The sequence below is a fragment of the Hyperolius riggenbachi genome, chromosome 9 (genome assembly GCF_040937935.1).
Source record: "Hyperolius riggenbachi isolate aHypRig1 chromosome 9, aHypRig1.pri, whole genome shotgun sequence".
Lineage (NCBI taxonomy): Eukaryota > Metazoa > Chordata > Amphibia > Anura > Hyperoliidae > Hyperolius > Hyperolius riggenbachi.
The window spans coordinates 38,353,229-38,377,507 of record NC_090654.1 but is presented as its reverse complement, the minus strand read 5'-3'; the positions used below and the strand labels follow the sequence as shown (position 1 = coordinate 38,377,507).

Sequence of the window (24,279 nt, the reverse complement as noted above, 5' to 3'; positions counted from 1 at the left end):
TCTCAGATAGCCTCAGGGGTATCTAGGGAGGAACTTTTGAATTTTTTCCCAAAAATTTTACATGCAACAAACTATCTATCAGATGCAGCTGATGATTCAGTCAGACTCACAGCAAGAACCACAGCCCTAGTTAATTCTGCCAGAAGAGGAATCTGGGTGAAAACATGGCAGGGAGATACCTCATCTAAATCAAAATTGTGTAGTATTCCATGTGAAGGGGGCTTGTTATTTGGAACCAAGTTAGAAGAAACACTTGAGAGGTCCGCTGATAAAAAGAAAAATTTCCCATATAAAAGAAAGATTTTCCGCCCTAACCGTTCCTTTCGTGTTTCAGGGAAAAGCGAACAGGAAAACAAGGGGAACCAGAGAAGAAGATGGATTCCCAACAAGTCCCAGCGTTCCAAACCCAGTACTCCATATACCTCTACAGGTCAACCAACAAAACAATGACGCCAGAATTCCAGTGGGGGGCAGACTAGCTCATTTTTTCGAACAGTGGCAGTTAAAGTTCGAAAACAAGTGGTTACTGAACATTATTCTCCAGGGGTACAAGATAGAGTTTATAGCCCCACCACCATCTCAATTCTGGGTGACCCCTTCCCCAAGAGCTCCAGTTCAGGCCCAGGCCCTCCAGTCAGAAGTAAGCTTACTATTGGAAAAAAGGGTTATACGGAGAGTCCCAAAATGTCAAGAAACACTGGGGTTTTACTCCCCAGTCTTACTAATAAAGAAACCTCAAGGGAGTTACAGGTTCATCTTAAACCTAAAAAGGCTAAACACCGCAGTAAGATACAGAAAGTTTCGGATGGACAACATCCGCTCAGTATTGAACCTACTACAAGACAGCTCCTATCTGACATCATTGGATCTAAAAGATGCGTATTTGCATGTGCCGATTCATCTGGAATCACAACAGTTCCTGAGATTTGCGGTGGTGTTAGAAGGAGAGGTAAGACACTTTCAGTTTGTCGCCCTTCCCTTTGGGTTATCATCGGCTCCATGGCTATTCACAAAAATCATGGCAGAAGTCTTGGCAGGGCTTAGGCTTCAGTCTGTTCAAGTAATATCTTACCTGGATGATTTACTTATCTGGGGACCTTCTGTTGAGTTAGTGGGATCCCAGACTCAGTCCACCATAGACTTCCTTCAGACATTGGGGTGGTTAATTAATTGGGAAAAATCGTCCTTTCAGCCTCTCCAAAAGATGGAATTTTTGGGGTTTGAGATATGTACTACAAATAAGAGACTTTTTCTACCTGACAAAAAATCTTCCTTGTTGTTAAAGTCTGTTTTCTCTTTTCAGAGTCTGAAAACAATATCCTTGAGGAAAGCGATGGCCTTATTGGGCACAATAACCTCATCTTTCCCTGCAATACAGTGGGGTCAACTCCACTCCAGAAGTCTCCAGAGTTGGATCCTATCAAAGTGGGACAAGCATCTCTCCTCCCTGGACAAGAGAGTGATGATTCCTTGGAGTGTCAAGCAGTCACTACTGTGGTGGACGGAGCCACAACATCTGTCAACAGGGAATCTTTGGGAGTTTCCAACCCAGTACATCATAACAACGGATGCGAGCTCTTGGGGATGGGGAGCGCATCTGGACTCTCTGACAGCTCAGGGACAATGGTCAAGCCGGATCAGCAACAGGTCTTCGAACAGCAGAGAGCTGCAAGCAGTCTGGGAAGCCATACTAGCATTCAAGATACAGATATGGAAAACCCACGTGACGATACGTACAGACAACAGTACAGTGGTGGCATACATAAATCACCAGGGAGGCACAAGAAGCAAGTCACTGCAACAGCAGGCATCAAGGATTCTGCATTGGGCAGAGCGCAGTCTCAAGTCTATAAAAGCGGTTCACCTGAAGGGGACACTAAATTGCCTAGCAGATTACCTGAGCAGATGCAGTCTGTCCCAGGACGAATGGAGTCTCAACGACCGGGTGTTTCATCAGTTGACAGAACACTGGATTGTTCCTCAAGTGGACTTATTCGCCAGAAAGAGCAATGCGAAATGCCGGATGTTTTGCTCTCTTTGTCCCCAAGACGAACCATGGGTAGTAGATGCCTTCTCGATCAGCTGGAGCCATCACAGAATGTACATTTTTCCGCCTCTACATTTGATTTCCAGAGTACTGAACAAAATCTATCGAGACCAGGCGGAAGCAATCTTGATTGTCCCGTTTTGGCCAAAAAGACCGTGGTTTGCTCTGCTACAACGATTAGCTACGGATCATCTGATCCTTCCAGATCAAGAGGACCTGTTAACTCAGGGACCAGCGGTGCATCCCAATCTGAGCCTTCTTCATCTTTCAGCATGGAGCCTGAATGGCGAATACTGAAAAGTAAGGGATTTTCTAATAGGTTATCGGAAACACTGTTACAAAGCAGGAAGAAGGTGACGCGCCAAATATACTCTAAAGCCTGGAGGGTATACAACAATTGGTGTGAGGCGAATTCTAGAGATACTGGTCATTCCAATTCAGTTTTAGAATTTCTTCAAGATGGATTCCAGAAAGGTCTAAGTAGTAGTACATTGAAGGTACAAGTTTCAGCATTAACAGTCTTTCTTGACAGAAAATTGGCAGAGGAAGAAGATATCATCAGATTCTTCAAAGCACTCAGGAGGATTCGACCTACAATCCATAGTAGAGTGCCATCTTGGGATCTGAACACTGTGCTACAGGGGCTATGTGAGCCACCCTTTGAACCATTAGTGGATAGTTCTGATAAACTTTTAACTATCAAAACTGCTTTTCTTCTAGCAATAACGTCAGCCAGAAGAGTGGGGGAATTGCAGGCATTGTCAATTCTCGAACCATATTGTGTTATAAGTGACGACAGAATTACACTTCGTCTAGATACCTCCTTCCTACCTAAGGTTGTTTCGAAATTCCACAGATCTCAAGAAATTTTTCTGCCTTCCTTTTGTAATAACCCTTCCAATCAGAAGGAACAGAAGTTACATTGCCTAGATGTTAGAAGATGTGTTCTGGAGTATCTTCAGCGCACTAAGTCCTGGAGGACTTCCAATGCATTATTAGTATTATTTGCCGGAAAGTTCAGGGGTAAACAGGCCTCAAAATCAACCATAGCCAGATGGATCAAGCAGGCTATATCTCTATCTTATGCTCAACAAGGCAAACAGCTGACTTCGGCGGTCAGGGCTCATTCTACCAGAGCAGTATCAACTTCCTGGGCAGAGAGGGCAGGAGCATCAGTTGAGCAAATTTGCAAGGCAGCCACCTGGTCAAGTCAGAACACCTTTGTGAGACATTATAGGCTAGATGTATTGTCTAGTGCCGACTTAACGTTCGGCAGAAAAGTGTTGCAGGCTGTAATCCCTCCCTAAATATTATTTCTTGTTTTTCATCTCAGGGTTGCTGTCCTGAGACGTTCTGGGAAAGCCCAAAATTACTTACGGTAATTTCTTTTCCAGAAGTCGGAAGGACAGCACCCTTACTACCCACCGCTATTCTTATTAAAAGTTATTGGAAGCATCATTATGTGCGGAGTCTTTTTTATTAACTGAGGGGGTAAGGACATAACGATATATATATACATGTGTGTGCCCTGCCTACCTAATTATGCAAATTGTTTAATCTAGTTCCTGTCCAGTGAATGTGGAGGGAGACATGTCTCAGGGTTGCTGTCCTTCCGACTTCTGGAAAAGAAATTACCGTAAGTAATTTTGGGCTTTTCATTACTGTAAAGAGCTCCTTTCCCGATAGATGGTAAAAACCTTTTTTCTCCATACGCAGATCATGTTCAGCATTGTGATATCATTATTTTTATTCATAGAGCGGCAACATATTCCATAGCGCTGTACAACGTGCAAAACATACAACAATAGTGAGCATAGATACATGAGCAGTTCAACATACTTACTGTACAATCAGGACAACCAGTGACACAAGTACCGATACATACAATTGATGTGTAGTTTGAATAACATCGCAAATATTGATAGATGTTCAGTTGATGAATTCCACAGAAACAGAAAACATGGGGAGGTCCCTGCCCCTGTGAGCTTCCAATCTAGAGGGTAGTGGGGTTAATTTCCTGGGAGCTTATTATTATTATTTTATTATTATTTAGTATTTATATAGCGCCAACATATTACGCAGCGCTGTACAGTGTATATATATTGTCACTAACTGTCCCTCAAAGGAGCTCACAATCTAATCCCTACCTTTGTCATATGTCTATATTATGTAGTGTAAGTACTGTAGTCTAGGGCCAATTTTAGGGGGAGCCAATTAACTTATCCGTATGTTTTTGGAATGTGGGAGGAAACCGGAGTGCCCGGAGGAAACCCACGCAGACACGGAGAGAACATACAAACTCTTTGCAGATAGTGCCCTGGCTGGGATTCGAACCAGTGACCCAGCGCTGCAAGGCGAGAGAGCTAACCACTACGCCACCGTGCTGCCCAACCACCACGCCACCGTGCTTAGACAAAGGAGTTCGGCCTGTGGGGGCTGGAAATCAGGAAATGCCAAATGTGGATAACGAGACAATAAGCTGTTTGTTTGTGTCCTTTACAGGTGCCTCCGCCGGCGTACCATGAGCCTCCTTCAATGCAGGCCCCGGCTACACTACCTGCAGCCCCAGTACAGCCAGCAGTTGCCCCGCCTGTCAAGAAACTCAGTCCCACTGAACCTAAAAACTATGGATCATATGGAACCCAGGTATGAAACGTCTGCTATGTGGGGGAATGACTTGTCATGTGACTTCCCTGTTCTTTGTCATGTGACCACCTCCTTCTTATCATTCACTCATGCTCCATAAATAAGTCACTTCTGTCTCATGTGACCGGTAACTCCTTCTCCTCTTATTCTATTTTGCTGCAATGAGTTATATAGGCGGTAATTTGCTCCTTTATCATGTGACCTCTGTCCCCTTGCATTCCCTTCCCTTTATGTGGGTGATAATCTTCTATGTATCATGTGACCTCCTTGTCTACTGATGCATGGATGGTGCGTGTTCTGTCATGTGACCTCAGTTACTTGTCATCTTACCTCTCCCGCCTACTAAAGCTTCTCCCATATTTTTGATTATTTAAAAAAAACAAAAAACTTGTCTGACCTGTTCTGATTCTGCACTTGTAATAGTTTGATCCATTAACCCAGGATGAAGGTTCATACACACACTAAAATCGATGCACACAAACAAGCAACGACGCTCAGAGGACATTACCTGGGAAAAAAAGATACAAGCCATTTAAGGAATAATTGAAGCGAGAGGGGTATGGAGGCTGCCATATTTATTTCCTTTTAAGCAATACCAGTTGCCTGGCTGACCTGCTGATCCTCTGCCTCTGATACGTTTAGCCATAGCCTCTGAACAAGCATGCAACAGATCAGTGGTTTCTGACTGAAGTCTGACTGGATTAGCTGCATGCTTGTTTCTGGTCCAACACGAGAAGTCCACAGCACCACGTCAGTAATGTATAGCTCTTTTATTAAAAGAAATACAAAGAGATAGCCATAGCAGCGACAGACGCTGTTTCGGATAAAGTCCTTCCTCAAGCTGTATCAGGCTCTCTCAGAGAGAGACATTATACATTACTGACGTGGTGCTGTGGACTTCTCGTGTTGGACTTTGCTGACCCTCTGAGGGCTATTGGGTCTTTCCACTCTAGCACACGTCTGTCCCCATTCGGGTGCTGGTCTATCCAGTTTCTATGCTTGTTTCTGGTGTGATTCAGACACTACTGAAGCCAAATAGATCAACAGGGCTGCCAGGCAACTGATCTTGTTTTAAAAGGAAATAACCATTTCAGCCTCCATATACCTCTCAGTCTAGGTGTCCTTTAAGTCTTTACTTGGAAGCTGGAACCTCTTCACATCCCCCCAGAAGATGCAGATATAGTTGGATAAGGCAGCGCAGTCGACACACACTTGTATTCCCAGCCAAAATATCAGATCTTTGCTCCATCTCTCGGCTGAACAAGCATGCAACACATCAGGTGTTTCTGACATTGTCAGATCTGTATTTATTTATATACTAGCAGATCCAAGCCCATTTAAAAACAGGTTCTAGGTCTGTATTTCTCGCCGCCCCCGACACATGTTACTGCGCGCACACCCGCCCGCGCGCATGCCCGTCTGGCTCCCTGGCCCCATCCCTGTTCTCCTGTCTCTCTGAGGCTGGGTCCGTGCTGTGCAGTAGCAAAAAGCATGGACCCAGCTGTCACAAGCCCCCTAGTGGCTGAGATGCAAAATGCCTTCCAATCAGTTTCAGCACACAGACCATGCAATCTATGGGCGCAATCGGTGCGCAGAAACCTCTGGGAATTTGGCAGCAGACCGACTAGAAGGGAGCCTGTGAGTTACGGTAATACAAATTACACACTATTTCAGGGTATAACTGCCACCACCTCTGTTACCATGGGACAGAGGAATCCACTGACTGGCTGACTCTAGACCTGCAAATAGAAAATGGTTAAACACACTCTATTTTATCTTGCTATCAACAATAGTAGCGACTCTTCAGAAGCCAGGGTTCATTTTTGTGTTGCTGAATAATAGGTGTAGCCGAACAAATAAATTGTTAACGTCGCTTATTAAAAATGCAACATAAATAATATATACAGAAAATCATTGAAATCAATTATAGAAACATTAGTAGCGCAGTAAAAAAAAATGAAAAGTGAGAAAATAAAGTAGATCCGAGATGAACTTTTACACATTGCATAATTGTGTTCCTTACATATAGTTTATAGGGCATTCCTCAAGCCAAATCTTTTTTTCTTTTTGTTTTAATACTCTTAATTCCCTATAAACTAAACAAGCCTCGCCCACAGCTTCTCCGAAATGCCAAGGCACTCAGACCCATGTAGCAAGGGCTTATGGGAGGTCTTTCTGGGCAGGAAGAGGCTACTAGCCAGTGATTTCAGAGGCAGAGGGGAGGAGGAGGAGGAGGAGGGAGTGAGCTGAGGGCTGGAGATGCAGTTGCAGATTACCTGTGTAATGATGACAAACAGAACATGGCCGCTCTCATTGTATCACAGGAATAATTAATCATATTCTATTGTAGCTGTGTGCAGCTAGATATGCTGTGTAAACTATCTCAACGTTAGATAAGATAAATAGACAAATTACTTGTTATAGTTAGTTTTTCATCTCGGATCCACTTTAAGTTCGTTGAAATATGTCCTTTCTGGGAAAACTCTTTAAGTTCCTTTTTGTTTCAGTTTAGGAGCAAAGTTTAGACAACATGTGGCCGCTAACCACATGGTCCTCTGGCTAGCAGCAGCATGCTCTCGTGAAGATGGGATTTAGAGGACTGAGGTCCACCTGCTGGCAATGTGCTTTTGATGAGGCTGGTTTGGGGTGTGGCAACGCCTGCCCCCTCTGAATTACCCACCAATGACAGCCCACCTCCTCCTAGGAGAATTTTGAGCTTAAATAGTAAAACACTAACTCATAAACGATAAATGTCATTTTTAGGTGGATAACAGATTAACCTCCTTGGTGGTAATCCCGAGCTAAGCTCGGGCTATGCCACGCAGGAGGATTGCTCAGGCCCCGCTGGGTCGATTTTTACATAATTTCTTTTCTTTGTTGCACGCAGCTAGCAGCTTGCTAGCTGCGTGAACTCACCGATCGCTGCCGATTCGCCGCCGCACTAAAGGGTGTGTGTGTCTGCTGTGCTGCCTCCCTGGCGGTTTTAATTGACCGCCAGGGAGGTTAATATTCCTCAGATTATGACAATTCCTATAACATCAGACTTGATTAGGGTAGAGGGTCCAGTTCCTGAGAAGTTTAATAACTTGGTTGTAGCGTACCCCTTGCCCCTCAAGACTGGTATCAAAAGATTTAGCAAGACACTACAAACACAATGATAAAACTCTCATAACTATCCTAGATACTATATTCCATAAATAGGCAAAAAATCATATACAGCATTCATTTACTCTGCTTCTGGCGGAGTCAGGCAGTCTGGTCTCATGCTGAGTTTATCCTGTCTCTTCAAAAGGCAGTAACACTTGCCATTTGGGGGCTTACTGCTGGAGCTTTCACACCTCAGTGTCACTTGCAAGGAAATGGATTCTTTTGATGAAGTTAATTAACCACTCAGGCCTTATCAGAGAGCATACTTGGCTCTCATGAAAATAACTATGCTAACACCTATGAAGACAACAGAGACCCCCAGGCTTGACTGCCTGGTATCCACAAACATCAGATTCGGATCTGGCACGTCAACGGCAATTGGTGCAGCAAACCGATTGCATTCTATTTTCTCACGGCTCTTCCGTGACACCAGCTACACAGGGACAGCATTGACGCAGGGACACAGGTTTTATTATAAAGGATGTTGGGAGGCCAAAGACCATATCCTCAATGGTGTGCCACTCCACCAATAATTATCATGTATAGATATATGGATATACCGGTATGTATAAACAAATTAATCGAGGAAACCAAAAAGGTTTTTATTTTTTTGAGGCTGAGCATAATATTTTAATGCATCAAAAGTGTAAAAATAGTTCACAACTCTTCAGAGGTTCCTGCTTAAGCCTTAAAAACAAACTATTGATTATTGCACTTTATTGTCTACCATGGGATATTTTGTTATAGTGGACCTAAATTCAGAACGTCCTCTCTGCTCTAAAAATAAGCAACAGAATAATATTCAAAGAAAAACATTTCTTTGTTATAGCTGGTAGAAATCCTGCAGTAAATCTTCAGGGTGTCTTACTTCCTGCTTTCATAGAAGCAGACATAGGGTTAACATCCCATGTTTACAAATTGGCTGCTCTGCCGAGGACTGCTGAGATTTCTGAGCTGACACAACTGATCAAATTACAATGGTGATTAGTCACAAATGAGGGGGAATTAAAACATCTAAATACATACAGGGTGCATTTCTCTGTTTTTCCTTTGGTCCTGTGCAAGAGTTCAAGTCTACTTTAACCACTTTGGTACCAGCAGCCTCTGCCTCCTAGCGGATCCGAGATGAAAAACTAACTATAACAAATAACTTGTCTATATATGATATCTAAAGTTTAGATAGTTTACACAGCATATCTAGCTGCAAACGGCTTCAACAGTTTATGAATATTTATTCCTGTGATACGAGGGCAGCCATTTTCTGTTTGTCACATCGTCACAGGCTGAGAGCTGGAGATGCTATCAGCTTGCCTGTGTGTAAATTCAGTCGCCTCTCCTCCTCCCCTCTGCCACTGAAATTTCTGGCTAGTAACACCTCCCCCTGCCTAGACTGAGCTCCTGTAAGCCCTTGCTACTGTCTGAAAATGCCAAGGCACTGTGAAAAGCTGCGGGCGAGGCTTGTTTAGTTTTTATAGGGAATTAAAGTATTAAAACAAAACAAAGTATTTGGCTTGAGGAATGCCCTATAAACAATATGAAAGAAACACAATTATGCAATGAGTAAAAGTTTATCTCGGATCCACTTTGGACCAGAGGCTGCTGGTACAGTAAAACGCCCGCTTACCGACGAATCGCTACAAAAATCTGCCGGTCACGCCACTCATAGAGACAGCAGTGTGAGCAAATTTCATCGGGGACAGAGGGGCGAGATTGGCGGGGACGAGCGGTCAATGCAACGTAGCGTCTACGACCAGTCAGCGCTGCAGCACCACCTGCTGGATGTAGATTTGTACTGCGTCGGTCCAGGAAAGGTTCAGTATGAACCTTTTTGGAGAGTTTTCAACTATTTTTACACTTTTGACACATTAAAACATTATGCTCCTCTTCTAATATAAAGCCTCCATATACATCTTGGTTCAGTTGTCCTTTAAACCAAATTGTTCTTATGCACTAATATTCCAAATGATTGTCGTTGAAATACTGCATGTGACATTCCACACTACATGCGTATTATCTGAAAAGATATTGTACACACCTGGCCGACGGTCTTTATATCTGCCCAATAGTCGTCTGAATTGATCTGCCTATTGGATTAGGCAGACTACCCAGTATCAGTTGTTTATTGTTTAGTGACATTTAGCTAATTTTTTTTTCTTTTTTAGAACTATTATCATCCAATACGGATATCTGTTTATCTGGCGTGGGTACATACTGTACCGGTAGCTTACAGGAGACCTGTAATGAAAAAAAATAACATTTTACAATATTTATAGATTTAGTTAGTGTTTGCCCATTGTAAAATCTTTCCTCTCCCTTAATTTATATTCTGAAATGTATCACTGGTGGTGACCTCCTTTTTAGTTCTGACAAGTGATCTATGTCAGATAAACATCTTTATCTGACAGATTATCTATTTGAGGAAAGGAAAAGATTTCTCATGGAAAAGGCGGTATCCGCTACTGATTGGAATGTAGTGCCATTCTTGCTTAAAGTTCCTCTTTAAGTATGCAGATCCGATGCTCTTACTCTTCTGTATGCATGCTTGTTGCATGTGTGATTGTTGGAGGCAGCTTTTGTATCACGCTCACCATATTCTGTACCTCTCCTGTTGCAGGAATCCACAGCAGCAGCCACAGCGGATTTACTGCGACGTCAGGAGGAACTGAACCGGAAAGCGGAGGAGCTGGATCGGCGGGAGAGAGAGTTACAGAGTGCTGCTCTGGGAGCTGGAGGAAGTACGTAGGGCGGAGTTTTTCAACTGGGTGATGGGGGTGGAAATGACTGTTACCGATTTTCTATAGATGGTGTCTAAATGGTTTGCCATCACTGCACTTTGTTGGTTCCAGCCTTCAGCAATGGTGTTTCCCAGCTCCTCACTAAGGACGGTCAATAATTATGAGTTGATGCACATTTTTATGCTAATTTTATGCAGTTTGAAAATGGACCAGTCAAATATTGAATCTGCAGTAGGGGTGGTCAATTAGATGCAAATAATTTTGAGTTTATGCTGGAGTATGCAAATTTTGTATGTAAATGTATGCAGCTTGCAAATGGACCAGTCGAATTTTACCTCAGCAGGATTTGGTTCCTTTTCAAGCTTCATACATTTGCATACAAAATATGCATAATACTGCATCAACTTGAAATTATTTGCATCTAATTGACCATTCCTAATCAGCTGCTCTAGATTGGTCTTTTTCAAGCTTTAAAAATTAGCAGAAGCTTGAAATTCTTTGAATCACATTGTCCTCCCTACTCATCTTATTCCCACCATGTCACATTAGAGAAAAGCTCTGATGCCAAAGTATTTCACAGTTATGGCACCACAGCAGACGTGTTTATTTTACACCAGTGTTTCTCAGCCTGAGGTTTGCAGACAACTGTCAGGGGGGCCCTCAGGATCCACAGACAGGTATAGTACATTTCCTCCCAAGACGAGTTAGAAAACTGGTTAGGAGTCCTTTGTACACCCCATCAGTTTAGTTCAATGCTGCCCTCTGGCCGACTGTTTTTAGTATCAGAGCTGGCTAGTGAGGAAAGGGGGTGTGGTCAGACATTTAGAGAGGACAGAAAGTGAGCAATGGGAGGATGTGGTCATATACAAACAAAATGGCCACCAAAACAGGAAGTAGGTTGATGTACAGTATGTCCACACATAGAAAATACATCCATACACAAGCAGGCTGTATACAGCCTTCCTTTTGAATCTCAAGAGATCATTTGTGTGTTTACCTTCTGTCCCCCTGCAGCTCTCAGTCACTGAATAGTGACAGGCTGTTTCTTCCTGCAGACAGCTCTGCCCTGTCTGTAATTCCTCAGTATGTGTCAGCCAGCCCCTTTCACAGCCTAGCAGAGGAGGATTTTCCAGCTCTCTTCTCTCACTGATAAGAGAGCAGAGACGCTGCTGGCTTATGTAAATAACACACACACGGGAGTGTGCATAGAGGGGCCTGGAGAGGGGCGTGCATAACAGATCAGCACGGAAGAGTTGGCAGCCTTCCAGACACAGGGCGACAAGTCCGACAGGGGAAAGATGCATTGATTTATTACAGAGACGGTGATAGTAGAAAATGCTGCCGTAAGCCAGAGCACATTAGAATAGGTTTAGGAACTTGTAGGATGGTAGAAAAAAGGATGTCATTTTTGTTACAGAGTCTCTTTAAGCTAAAATCCCCACCTCTCTACCAACCCAGTCTTGCTTGTTCCTGCCAAGTGCAGTTTAACCCAAATTCCGGGTTTGTGTGTGACAAGTACAGGGCAAACATATTCTTGGTCCAGTTTTTGCAACTAAAGCTCAGTATATCTGTTTTGTGGACACAGAGTCATGGAGTCAGATGTATGTTTGGGGTACACAGGCTAGAGGTTCTGGTGCCTACATTCACACATTATGGTTTTGGAGGTGGGCGGGCAAGAACTTGGTGTGTGTGTGTGTGTGTGTGTGTGTGTGTGTGTGTGTGTGTGTGTACTTGACACTCACATATGCTGTGTTTTGTGTATGTGTGTTGGGGGAGCACTTAGTGTAAGAATATGAGCCTCACATACATGCAATTTGTTTTGGGGGGGGGGGGGGGGCACTGAGAGTAAGGACATGACACCTTCATACATTTTGTTTTGGGGGGAGCTCTACAGATGAGGATGTTGCACCCTCATACATGCTATGTTTTGGGGGCACTGAGGGTGAGGGCATGACACTCTACATTTTGTGTTGGGGGCACAACAGATGAGGATGTGGCACCCTGATACATGTCTTATTTTCCCCCCAGCGCGGCAGAATAACTGGCCACCACTACCATCCTTCTGCCCTGTCCAGCCGTGCTTCTACCAGGACATCAGCGTGGACATTCCTCAAGACTTCCAGAAGACTGTGAAGATCATGTATTACTTGTGGCTGGGTGAGACTAAATGCTTCACGATCTGCCAAAAGCTTACCTCTTTCTGCACCTGCATGTCACATAACGCAGAACAATGCATTCAACTCGGCGCATTCATGTCACTTTATCCATCTGTACATTCACATCTGCTCTTTTATATCCCAGATATAACCTAAACATACATTTATCCTTCTGTATATCCAGATCTGCTGGTTCATAGCAGTGATGCTCATCACGAGCTCGTGATCATGAGCTGTTTTTTTGTAATCACGAGTTTGTAATCGGCATCCGTGATCGGCTCTTGATCACGAATGCACTCGTGATCGCACTCGTTACCCGACTTGTGATCACGAAAAACCCGCTGACTTTAGCGGTTAATGGCAAAGCCCCCTTACATGCTAGAAACACCAAATTTGCATGTAATGTTAAGAAGAACAAGGGGATTTTTTTTTTCTTTTTTCAGAAAGACCTTATCGCTTTTAAATGACATTGCTTGTAGCAAACCTAACGGTAGTGTACATTTTACATATATCAAAAGAAAGAGCAATGAATTTCATAATGGGGTTTCCAGGGGGGGGTCAGTACCCACTACACCCCCCCCCCGTTCCCCCCCCCCCCCCCCCGGAACCCTTGTCCAATCAATGGACAAGGGGCTCTTGCCCACCTCCGGTGCTCCAGGAGCAGGTGGGGGCAACAACTCCTGGGGGGAGGGGGTTCATGGTGGCATTTGGGAATTCCCTTTAAGAAGGTGACCCTATATGCCTGCCCCCCCCCCCTCCCAGAAGAAATTAGTATAGGGGTACAAAGTACCCCTTACCCATTTCCACAAAGGGTTGAATGAAATAAAATCACAAACAAAAAAGTCCTTTATTATCCTGAAATACTTACCTGTACCTTTAAAAAAAAAAAAAAAAAATGTTCCCACACCAATATCCTCGGAAAGGTCCCACACTAATTCCTTTGACGTCAGCAGGAGCATACTGCACAGGCCTTACAGCACCTGCGCAGTACGTTCCTGGTGACAACAGCGGAAGCAAGGACAAGGCCTCACAGGCGCCGTGGATTTGTGACTTTAAAGTCGCAAATTCCAGAAGTTACCGGCAGGCAGGGCCGGATTTCTGGAAAGGCCACAAAGGTCAAGGCCTAGGGCGATAAAATTCAGCAGGGCGCAGGACTTGGAGAGATAAGAGGTCACATGTCAAAGTAAATCACTTCTGCTTTGCTCTATTCTGTCTGAATTCCAGAGATCCCTGCATCTCTCTCACTACAGAGTGTGTGATGACAGCATATGTTGTCATCTGAGGATCTTGTCCTTAGTATAATGAGTGGGGACATACAAGCTGCTGTGAGAAGAAAAATATATGTGCTCAAGTAGTAGAACTTTTGAGTTCAGATTAGTTTCTTTATGCACGCATTCACGGACAGGAATTATCAGCTCTCCTCTCCCCCTGACTGATATTTATTACTTGGTCAGAGCTGTTAAAGACCTGAGACCTGTTAGATTTATGGTTTGTTTTCTTTGTAACATTCTCTTTGCTACAGTTTAACTCTTTCCTGACATGTTTTAGAAGCAGCAAAGCATTGTACTGTGTTAACCATCAGTGAAAGCAGGATGTTTTGAAACAGAATGACAACTGTATTACATTTATTTATATTTACAAAACAATGTATGCATCTCCTGCTGACTGTATATATAGCTGTGTGTCCTACTCCTAACATCTTGTATACAGGAACAAAGTCTGAAGATGGCTCATTAGCCAAAGGCTCACTGTTTTCTTTTGGTTAGCCAATAAATATTATCATTCTATTACGTAAAAACTTCCTGCTGACTGATTAAGATCTGTCTTAACTTGCCCTAAATTGTCACTGTGTAAAGTACACCTGAGCTTATGCTAGGTATGCATGATGCAATTTTCTGACAGATTTACTGTCAGATCGACTATTTCCAACATCTGCTATCCGATAGATTTTCTGAATGATTTTTTCATAGAAATGAACGGAAAATCGATTGAAAAATGAATTGGAAATCTGATCAGACATTAGAAATAATCGATCTGACAGTAAATCTGTCAGAATTGCATCGTGTGTACCTAGCATTACACTATATCTATGCCAGCATGTGTAGTATGGGATGCTTCTACTCAGAGACGGGACAAGGATCTTCAGCACCCAAGGCTGAGACAGCAAAGTGCGCCCCTCCATCCCTCCCAGTCCCACCCCAGCCTTTACACACTGATTGCTATAGACTAATAGGTGCCCCAGGGCCCCCCAACCTCCCCAACACCTTAATCTTTAGTTATCTAGCTTGCAGTCACTGTCATGTATCCCCTTTTCTTATTTCTTTCTGCTTCAAACACAATTGGGAATGACAGCTGAATGAATTGTGCGCCCCCTCCTACACTGCGCCCTGAGGCTGGAGCCTCTCCAGCCTCTGCCTCAGCCCTGCTTCTACTTACCTGTTCTCTGGTTTGGATGGGTTTCTCTCCTTTGTGCTGCACCATCACCTGTTTGTGGCTCTGACTGAAGCAAGTCGCACAGAGGACAAAGAAGCAGTGCATACTCTGTGCTCTCGGGCTTCTTGTTATTACGCACTCCCGTACGGATGTGCACAGCAGCCGAGGCTGGGAGTGTTATGGGTATGTGTACTTGACAAGTGCTGCTCATATATGAGCATCATTTCTGAATTATGTAAGCCCAGAACACTATCGGCTGCTGTGCATCCAGGCAGGAGTGCAAAATTACATGGAGTGGACAGAGCATGCACTGCTTCTTTGTTGAACAGGGAGGGCAAAGCAGCAAAACAGACAGGAGCCCATTCAACCCAGTCATCACTAGTCAGAGTTGGACAGAATGGGGGGGGCGGTCTTTGACAGCTGGCCTAGGGCGCTGGAAAGTACAAATCCGGCCCTGCCGGCAGGTGGGCCGGAGCATCGGCAAGTGGCTGCGTGGGCACAGGACATCTGCGGAGGACCATTAGAAGCCTCAGGTAAGTTCAACTTTTTTCCTACGAGCCCACCTACAGTACTCCTTTAAATAATTTTACTCGGCTCAGGTTCCCTTTAACTCAATACTGCTTTAATTCTCCCGGAGCTAGTTATACTGGTTACAAGACTATTGTTAGCTACAATATAGATTTGTAAACAGTTACCCCTCTTTGAAATAATTAGAACACTTAGTCCAGAATCATTTTATGTAAAAATATATTCCTGTAGTTATATACATAGGCATCAATTCATCAAAGGCTGTACCATTAAAAAAAAGTTGGGGAAAATACCGCATTCGGTATTTGACCCTTTTTTTGCTAATTCATCAATATTGCCACAGCTTAGATGAACTCCAAAAAACATTACACATGCCATGCTTAGGTGATTTCCCCACTATCTCCTCCGCATCTTCAAACAGGAACCTAAAAGGTTAAACCTCTGAAAGGCTGCAGGGGAAACCTCTTTTTTGTTTCTTTTGTTCTGTTCTCTCTGCTCGGGAGAGAGAAAAGCTTGTTCCGCCTGGTAAGCTATCGCAGCCTATCAAAGGGAGTAGGAGGAGAGAGAGGCTGTCCCTATTGGCTCTCTGCTCCTGTCAGTCATGGGGATATCCACACGGAAGGCATTCGAAGCTGTTTTTTGACAGATAAGAGCTGCTGGTAATTCGTGAACATGTTCCTGGGCTTTACCGCATGCTCTGATCTTCATGACTTGACATTTACTGACGTGTTGGAGGTGTTTACCGCACAAGTCCTGAATGCAGTAATTGATGAATTGAGGCCAATGACTATACAAAAATCACATAGAAAAGGGTTATAATCCGCATTCAAATAAAAATATCAGGAAACAAAGTATTTGTCAAAATGTACATTATCCTAAATATATCTGTACATTATTATTTAGTATTTATATAGCGCCAACATCTTCTGCAGCGCTGTTCAGGCTATATTGTCTTGTCACTAACTGTCCCTCAGAGCGGCTCACAATCTAGTTCCTACCATGGTCTTATGTCTATGTATGTATTGTAGTCTAGGGCCAATTTTAGGGGGAAGCCAATGAACTTATCTGTATGTTTTTGGGATGTGTGTGGAAAGTGGAGTGCCCGGAGGAAACCCACACAGACATGGGGAGAACATGCAAACTCCTTGCAGATGACAACCTGGCGGGGATTCAAACCAGGGACCCAGCGCTGCAAGGCAAGAGCGCCACCATGCTGCCCATTACTAGCCCCTCTGATCCTCTCCCTTCATTTCCTGCATTCAGCAGCCCCCACTGAGTCCCCAGGTTTAGGGCCCATTCACACTGGCAATCTCAAAACCTTGCGCGGGTGACTTTAGCTGGGTAAAATCACTGTACATTCTCGCTATCGCGGTCAGTGCTTTTTATAAGCACTGTATCACGATCACTCCAGAATCGCGGTAAAATGTTGCAAGCAACGCGTTTAGCAATTGCCGCTAATTGCCCGCGGTTGTGGCAGTGAGATCAGTTTGTACTGCGCTAGCACTTTAAAAAGCTCTAGAGCTTTGGCGATTAGCGAGAATTACCCGCTGATCACCTGAGCGACTACAGGCCCTTATACTCTGCAATGGACTTGTTCCTTCCTCAGTTGCGTAGGAATGCATTTATCCCTGTCTATCACCAGAATACTTTCAGTTTCTAATAACAGACTGGCTACTTTCATTCTCCTATTTTCCCACACTCATGAGTCATACAGGAAGTCGCCTGGAAAAGCCAGGATTCCCACACTGCCAAGAAAAAGCAGAACTTTTTTCACAGGCTATTTAAACACAGCTAAATAAATCAATTACACAGTATTTCAACAATGTTATTATGGCATCTAGGAAAAAAAACAAAAGCAAAAATTATAACAAAGAATGCAGTATTTCTAACAACGTTTCATGCAGATTGTTTGGAGGAATTGGGCCAACCAATGCACGTCTTGTCAAATTTGATTGGCTCTGCATAGTTCGCTTGAAATTTGCTTGCTAGCTGAAATTATGAGCGCCTGATTGGCCATCTTTGCTTATGTTGGAAACCTCCTATGACCCACCGGGCCAATAAGAGGGCACAAGAAAATCCCACTCGCTGCAATTTGTGGTAGAGGGTTTGACAAGGCCGACTCCGTGTCTGGGAGGGGCTTGCTGATCACAAGCTCTTTGGCAGCTGCATAGACTTAAATGTTTGTTGCCTTTGAAGAGGTGAAGCTGTTCTTGCAGAGAGATGCAATTCAGCACTAGCGGTGTGCTCCATCTTAATACTTAAAGCGGTTTAAATAGAATCTGTACAATAAAAAGCATACCATTCTATTCATTATGTTCTCCTGGGCCCCTCTTTGCTGTTTCTGCCACTCCCTGCTGCAATCCTGGCTTGTAATTGCCAGTTTTAGGCAGTGTTTACAAACAAAAAACATGGCTGCTAACCAGGCTGAGAGAAGCTCAGTCTGTGACTCATACAGAGCCTGGAGGGGGCTTGACGAGGGTGTGTATAACTTCTATCCTATCACAGCTGAACAGCACATTCCAGCCTGAGTGCCTGAGCCCGACAAAGCCGTCAAAGGAAAGATTAGATCATATAACAGAGATAATACAGCCACAGTGCAACTAGAAAAGGCTGCAGTGAGCCAGATCACATTAGGACAGGTATTGGAACTTATAGGATAGAAGAAATAAGGCTGAAAATTTTGTTACAGAGTCTCTTTAAAACCCTGACAAAATATTCAATAACAACATGTTTTCCTACTTTTTATATGCCATACGGTTATCATATTGGGATTTGTGCACAAGTATTCATTTAGAAATTATAGGTTCCCAAAAGTACAGTTGGTGTTTGTTTGTTTTTTTTTTGCTTTGTGAGCTGACTTTGCATTTTATTAATAAATGGTTTTATTCATTATGGAAGGCAGACATGCTTTCAGTGTCTCTCTGTCTCCAGCTGCTTCTGCACAGTCAGAGAATGTGTCACATTCTCACTTGATATATTTAAGTAAACACAAGATAACATTATCTACAACTTTGGATGCGTCCAGATTTCAATGCACTGAGCTTTCAAGCTCTGTGTGTAACCCTTCCAATGCTGGTCTAGCAAAAAAAAAAAAATGCTGGTTGCATATAATATGCTGTAAATATTTTTTTTAGAGCAAAGAAATGCTGGGTTATATTCCGCTTTAAAGGACAACTGAAGTGAGAAATATATGGAGGCTGCCATATTTATTTTCTTTTTTACAATACCAGTTGCCTGGCAGTCCTGCTGGTCTATTAGGATGCAGTAGTCTGAATAATGCCAGAAACAAGCATGAAGCTAATCTTTCAGATCTGACAATGTCAGAAACACCTGATCTGCTGCATGCTTGTTCAGGGTTTATGGCTAAGGCTACTTACACACCAAGACATTGCGTTTTAGGGGACGTTATGGCTGCATAACGTGCCCCTAACACAACGTATGGTGGTGTTGAAGTTGGACGTCAGATTGAGCTGTGTTATGCAGCTCTCAAAGCAGCTGCTCCAGGTTAGTGATAGGAAGTCAGGATCTTTTTAAGGATTCGGATCATTTGAATCACATCATTGAAAAGATCCGGATCTTTGAACCAAATCATTTGAATCATTTTACTAGGGAAGCAGACTGGGTGAAATGACTAGCAGGACAGGACTTTCCCTGCACTGTACATTCCAGACAGACATCCACTGTGAACCGAATCTTTCATTGTGATGATCCGGATAATTCGACTCACAAAAAAGATCCGGATCAAATGAACGATTCGTTCGTGATCCGACAACACTACAGTCCTACCACGAGTCTCTGCAGTGCAGTGAATATTAATTAGCCATGTGGCTGGCCGCAGAGGAGGAGGGGAGACCTCCTCCTCCAACATTACTGGGCATGTGCAAACAGTCTAACGCTGCTTAGCTGTGCATAACGCACAGCATGCAGCACTTTGTTTAAACGTGCTGCTTTACTATGTAACGCAACATGGGCACTGTGAACAGCACATTGATTTTACAGTGCTGTGAGTTAGGCTGCGTTACTGGCTGCTGTAACGTGGGACTTTAACGTCCCACTGTGAAACCAGCCTTAAGAGGTAGAGGATTAGCAGGATAGCCAGGTAACTGGTATTGCTTAAAAGGAAATAAATATGGCAGCCTCCATAGCCCTTTTGCTTCAGTTGTCCTTTTAAAGGGAACCTAAACTGAGGGATAAGGATGTTTCCTTTTAAACTATACCAATTGCCTGGCAGTTCTGCTGATCTCTAGTTGCAGTAGTGGCTGAATCACATACCTGAAACAAGCATGCAGCTATTCCAGTCTGACTTCAGTCAGAGCACCTGATCTGCATGCTTGTTCAGGGGCTGTCAGGCAACTGGTATTATTTAAAAAAAAACAATCCATATCCTTCTCAGTTTAGGTTCCCTTGAAGATGGTGACAGCTCACATTTCTAACATAGTTTTATTAATGGGCTTTATTAACCCATTATCAGCTTCAATAGAGTTAGCTTGTTTGAGGTAAGTGCTCTGCTTTTGACCTCAGTCGGCAGAACTCCTTGGCCCATATGCAAATAACTTCTTCTCCAAAGTTATCTATTAGGAGATCATTTTCATGTTCTCTTTTAAAATAACTTTTTAGCATTTTACAGCTGAAAAAGTTCTCAAAAGTTGGTGAAAAAGTACTATTAAATTTTTGTTGTGTATTTTCTTGCTTGTTGGTGGTTTAAAGGGCATTTTATAACAAGTTATTAAAAATGTACCTTGGAGAAAACTCAGGAGAAAAAAGGAATTGCATATAGGCCCTTGTGCTGTAAATTCTTGGAATGCTTTGATCTCTCTCCACTGAGCAGAAAATATAGAAACTGAAAGCAGAAGTCCTCTGTATTTATGGCTACTTGTCACTAGGTGGCAGTGTGAGGCAATAACACATTACAGCGGTACTAATTGGAAGCAAGGAAATCTTACAAATAAAAAAAGTGCTAAAATGGCCTGGAGCACTTGCAAGCCTCTAAATTAATTGGCTGCTAAAAGGTTAAGACAGTCACCCAACTGTATATCCAGATCTGCTGGAGTCTAGAATAAATGCTGACCAATTATACCGTCATTTATACAGATAGATCTGCTAGATTATGACAAGTATTCAACTTAAAGAGAATCTGTATTGTTAAAATCGCACAAAAGTAAACATACCAGTGCGTTAGGGGACATCTCCTATTACCCTCTGTCACAATTTCACCGCTTCCCGCCGCATTAAAAGTTGGTTAAAAACAGTTTTAAAAAGTTTGTTTATAAACAAACAAAATGGCCACCAAAACAGGAAGTAGGTTGATGTACAGTATGTCCACACATAGAAAATACATCCATACACAAGCAGGCTGTATACAGCCTTCCTTTTGAATCTCAAGAGATCATTTGTGTTTCTTTTCCCCTGCATCTCTCATGCACTGAAGTTTCAGGCTGCTCTTTTCTTCCTGCAAACAGCTTTGCCCTTGTCTGAATTTCCTCAGTATGTGAAAGCCCAGCCAGCTCAGAGGACGATTTATCCAGCTTGTAAAAGATAAGAGAGAAGCTGCTCTAATCCTAAATAACACACAGGCAGTGTGCATAGAGGGGCTTGGAAGGGGGAGTTCATAGCAGAACCACAACACTGAAGAACTTGGCAGCCTTCCAGACACAGGCTGACAAGTCTGACAAGAGAGAGATAAGTTGATTTATTACAGAGACTGTGATAGCAGAAAGTGCTGCAGTAAGCCAGAACACATTAGAATAGCTTTTGGAACTTGTAGGATGATAAAAAACAGGATGCAATTTTTGTTACGGAGTCTCTTTAAAAAGGATCAGTAGCCGAAAACTCTGCTTTTTCTCCAATAGATCATGAGGGACATCTGTATGGCTGATATTGTGGTGACACCCCTCCCATAGTGTGATGTCATGGCTCTGACAGTTACCTGTCTGTGAACCTCACTGCATTGTGGGAAATAATTGCTGTTTCCAACTGCCAAGCAAGCAATATCTCCCTCTGTGCACAGAACTCTCATTAACGAACATTCTGTACCGATCACCTGGCAGAACTGAAGATGTCACCACCAGTGATACATTTCTGAATGTAAACTGAGCTGAGGAATTTTTTTACAATGGACAAACACTGACTGAATTTTAAAAATGACCATTTTGAAGCAAACCCTAAAAATAACCTGAGATAAGCAATTGTATCTATCCTCCTATTCCTAAATATAAGTTTTAGAATCTCAGGTTTTTTTTTTTTTTTTTTCTTCCCTGATTTAAAAGCTGTTGTATTGTCAGTTGAATGACAGTCTTTCAGTGTTTCTGAGCTGAAATATGTACTATTGACCTCCTCATTTAAAAAAAACAAAACAAAAAACAAACTCCCATTTCCTGCACTCAGAAGCTGATCTCTGCCAGGCAGACGGTTTTGGCTATAATTGGTTATCAGTGAAGGTCATTTTGAAAATGTAAATTTGCATATCTAAATGTTTAACCCTTTCAGTGAGAAAAAGAAAGTCTATGTGCAGGAATGGCGCTTTACATACACGTATTAATCTCATCTTGTGACTTGTCAATTCAGGTACCCTTAATAACTTTAGTCTGCACTGTGAACTACGATTCTTGATGTCAAGTTGACCAAGCTTTTAGCGTATGTTTTTCATCTATTTCCTGCCGTCTCTGTCCTGTGAGCTGCTATAACATGTGTCTCTTTCTCTTCCACACAGCGAGTGCTGGGACTCTGGTGATGAATTTCCTGGGGTGTTTGTCCTGGTTCTGCGTGGATGGCAATCAGGGCTCCACGTTTGGCATGTCTATCCTGTGGATGATTCTCTTCACTCCCTGCTCGTTTGTCTGCTGGTACAGACCATTGTATAAGGCGTTCAGGTGTGTAGGAGCCAATCCTCATCACTTCTGGGGGTGTCTCTGGAGTGCATGCTTAATTGTCTCCCTCCATGTTCGTCCCCTCTATTTATGCATACTAAGGGGTTGTTTTGTACTTTGAGGCCCAAATAATATATTAGTGCCAGGATTGGTGTAACTGTATTATCAGGGATTGCAGACAGCAGTGTCGCTATATTACCAGGGAATGCAGGCAGCGGTGTGCCTGTTTAATCAGGGATTGCAGGCAGAGGTGTGGCTGTATTAGGGAATGCAGGCAGCAGTGTGGCTTTGGCATCAGGGAATGCATGCAGCGGCGTGGCTGTATTATTGGGGAATGCAGGCAGCGGTGTGGCTGTATTATCAGGGAATGCAGGCAGCGGTGTGGCTGTATTATCAGGGAATGCAGGCAGCGGTGTGGCTGTATTATCAGGGAATGCAGGCAGCTGTGTGGCTGTATTATCAGGGAATGCAGGCAACGCTGTGGCTGTATTATCAGGGATTGCAGACAGCAATATGGCTGTATTATCAGGTAATGCATACAGCGGTGTGGCTGTATTATCAGGGAATGCAGGCAGCGGTGTGGCTGTAGCATCAGGGAATGCAGGAAGCGGCGTGGCTGTATTATTGGGGAATGCAGGCAGCGGTGTGGCTGTATCGTCAGGGAATGCAGGCAGCGGTGTGGCTGTATCGTCAGGGAATGCAGGCAGCGGTGTGGCTGTATCGTCAGTGAATGCAGGCAGCATTGTGGCTGTATCGTCAGGGAATGCAGGCAGCGGTGTGGCTGTAGCGTCAGGGAATGCAGGCAGCGGTGTGGCTGTATCGTCATGGAATGCAGGCAGCGGTGTGGCTGTATCGTCATGGAATGCAGGCAGCGGTGTGGCTGTATCGTCATGGAATGCAGGCAGCGGTGTGGCTGTATCGTCATGGAATGCAGGCAGCGGTGTGGCTGTATCGTCATGGAATGCAGGCAGCGGTGTGGCTGTATCGTCATGGAATGCAGGCAGCGGTGTGGCTGTATCGTCATGGAATGCAGGCAGCGGTGTGGCTGGATCGTCATGGAATGCAGGCAGCGGTGTGGCTGGATCGTCATGGAATGCAGGCAGCGGTGTGGCTTTATCATCAGGGAATGCAGGCAGCGGTGTGGCTGGATCGTCAGGGAATGCAGGCAGCGGTGTGGCTGGATCGTCATGGAATGCAGGCAGCGGTGTGGCTGTATTATGAGGGAATGCAGGCAGCGGCGTGGCTGTATTATCAGGGAATGCAGGCAGCGGTGTGGCTGTATTATCAGGGAATACAGGCAGCGGTGTGGCTGTATTAGGGAATGCAGGCCGCGGTGTGGCTGTATTATCAGGGTGTGCAGGCAGCGTTATGGCTGTAGCATCGGGGAATACAGGCAGCGGTGTGGCTGTATTAGGGAATGCAGGCCGCGGTGTGGCTGTATTATCAGGGAATATAAGCAGCTGTGTTGGGGGGGCACTTCTATTCAATAACTGTTTAACCCATTGCTGTCTCTTTGTGCAGGAGCGACAGTTCCTTCAACTTCTTTGTCTTCTTCTTCATCTTCTTTGTCCAGGACGTACTATTTGTGCTGGAGGCCGTTGGCATCCCCGGATGGGGGTTCAGGTACACTGTGGCTGTTATATGAAGTTTCTGGCAGGAGGGGTGATTAGAGGGGATCCCAGTATGAGCTTGGTTTCCAGTGTTAGGGTTTGTCATTGTAA

At 43.9% G+C, this 24,279-nt stretch overlaps 2 protein-coding genes across 2 annotated transcripts in view; both read left to right on the top strand.

Moving 5' to 3' along the window:
• The window catches only part of SCAMP3 (secretory carrier membrane protein 3), a 44,260-nt gene that overhangs the window by 10,385 nt on the left and 9,596 nt on the right, over positions 1-24,279 (top strand). The window contains exons 3-7 of the mRNA XM_068252552.1: positions 4,550-4,693; positions 10,455-10,575; positions 12,604-12,732; positions 22,402-22,561; positions 24,080-24,181. Coding sequence (XP_068108653.1) covers positions 4,550-4,693; positions 10,455-10,575; positions 12,604-12,732; positions 22,402-22,561; positions 24,080-24,181 — 656 coding nt within the window. The remainder of the gene's footprint in view (positions 1-4,549; positions 4,694-10,454; positions 10,576-12,603; positions 12,733-22,401; positions 22,562-24,079; positions 24,182-24,279) is intronic.
• LOC137532250 (uncharacterized) lies at positions 673-4,215 on the top strand. The gene is made up of 2 exons (XM_068252549.1): positions 673-949; positions 1,304-4,215. Exons 1-2 carry the CDS (start codon positions 685-687, stop codon positions 3,352-3,354), a joined length of 2,316 nt encoding a protein of 771 aa, XP_068108650.1. The 5' UTR covers positions 673-684; the 3' UTR covers positions 3,355-4,215.

Excerpts from the sequence above, each read along its gene's own strand:
- LOC137532250 (XM_068252549.1), top strand. The coding sequence starts at position 685 with ATGTCAAGAAACACTGGGGTTTTACTCCCCAGTCTTACTAATAAAGAA. Across the intron at positions 950-1,303 it reads CGGTGGTGTTAGAAGGAGAG|AGTCTGAAAACAATATCCTT; the intron begins GTAAGACACTTT and ends TTCTCTTTTCAG.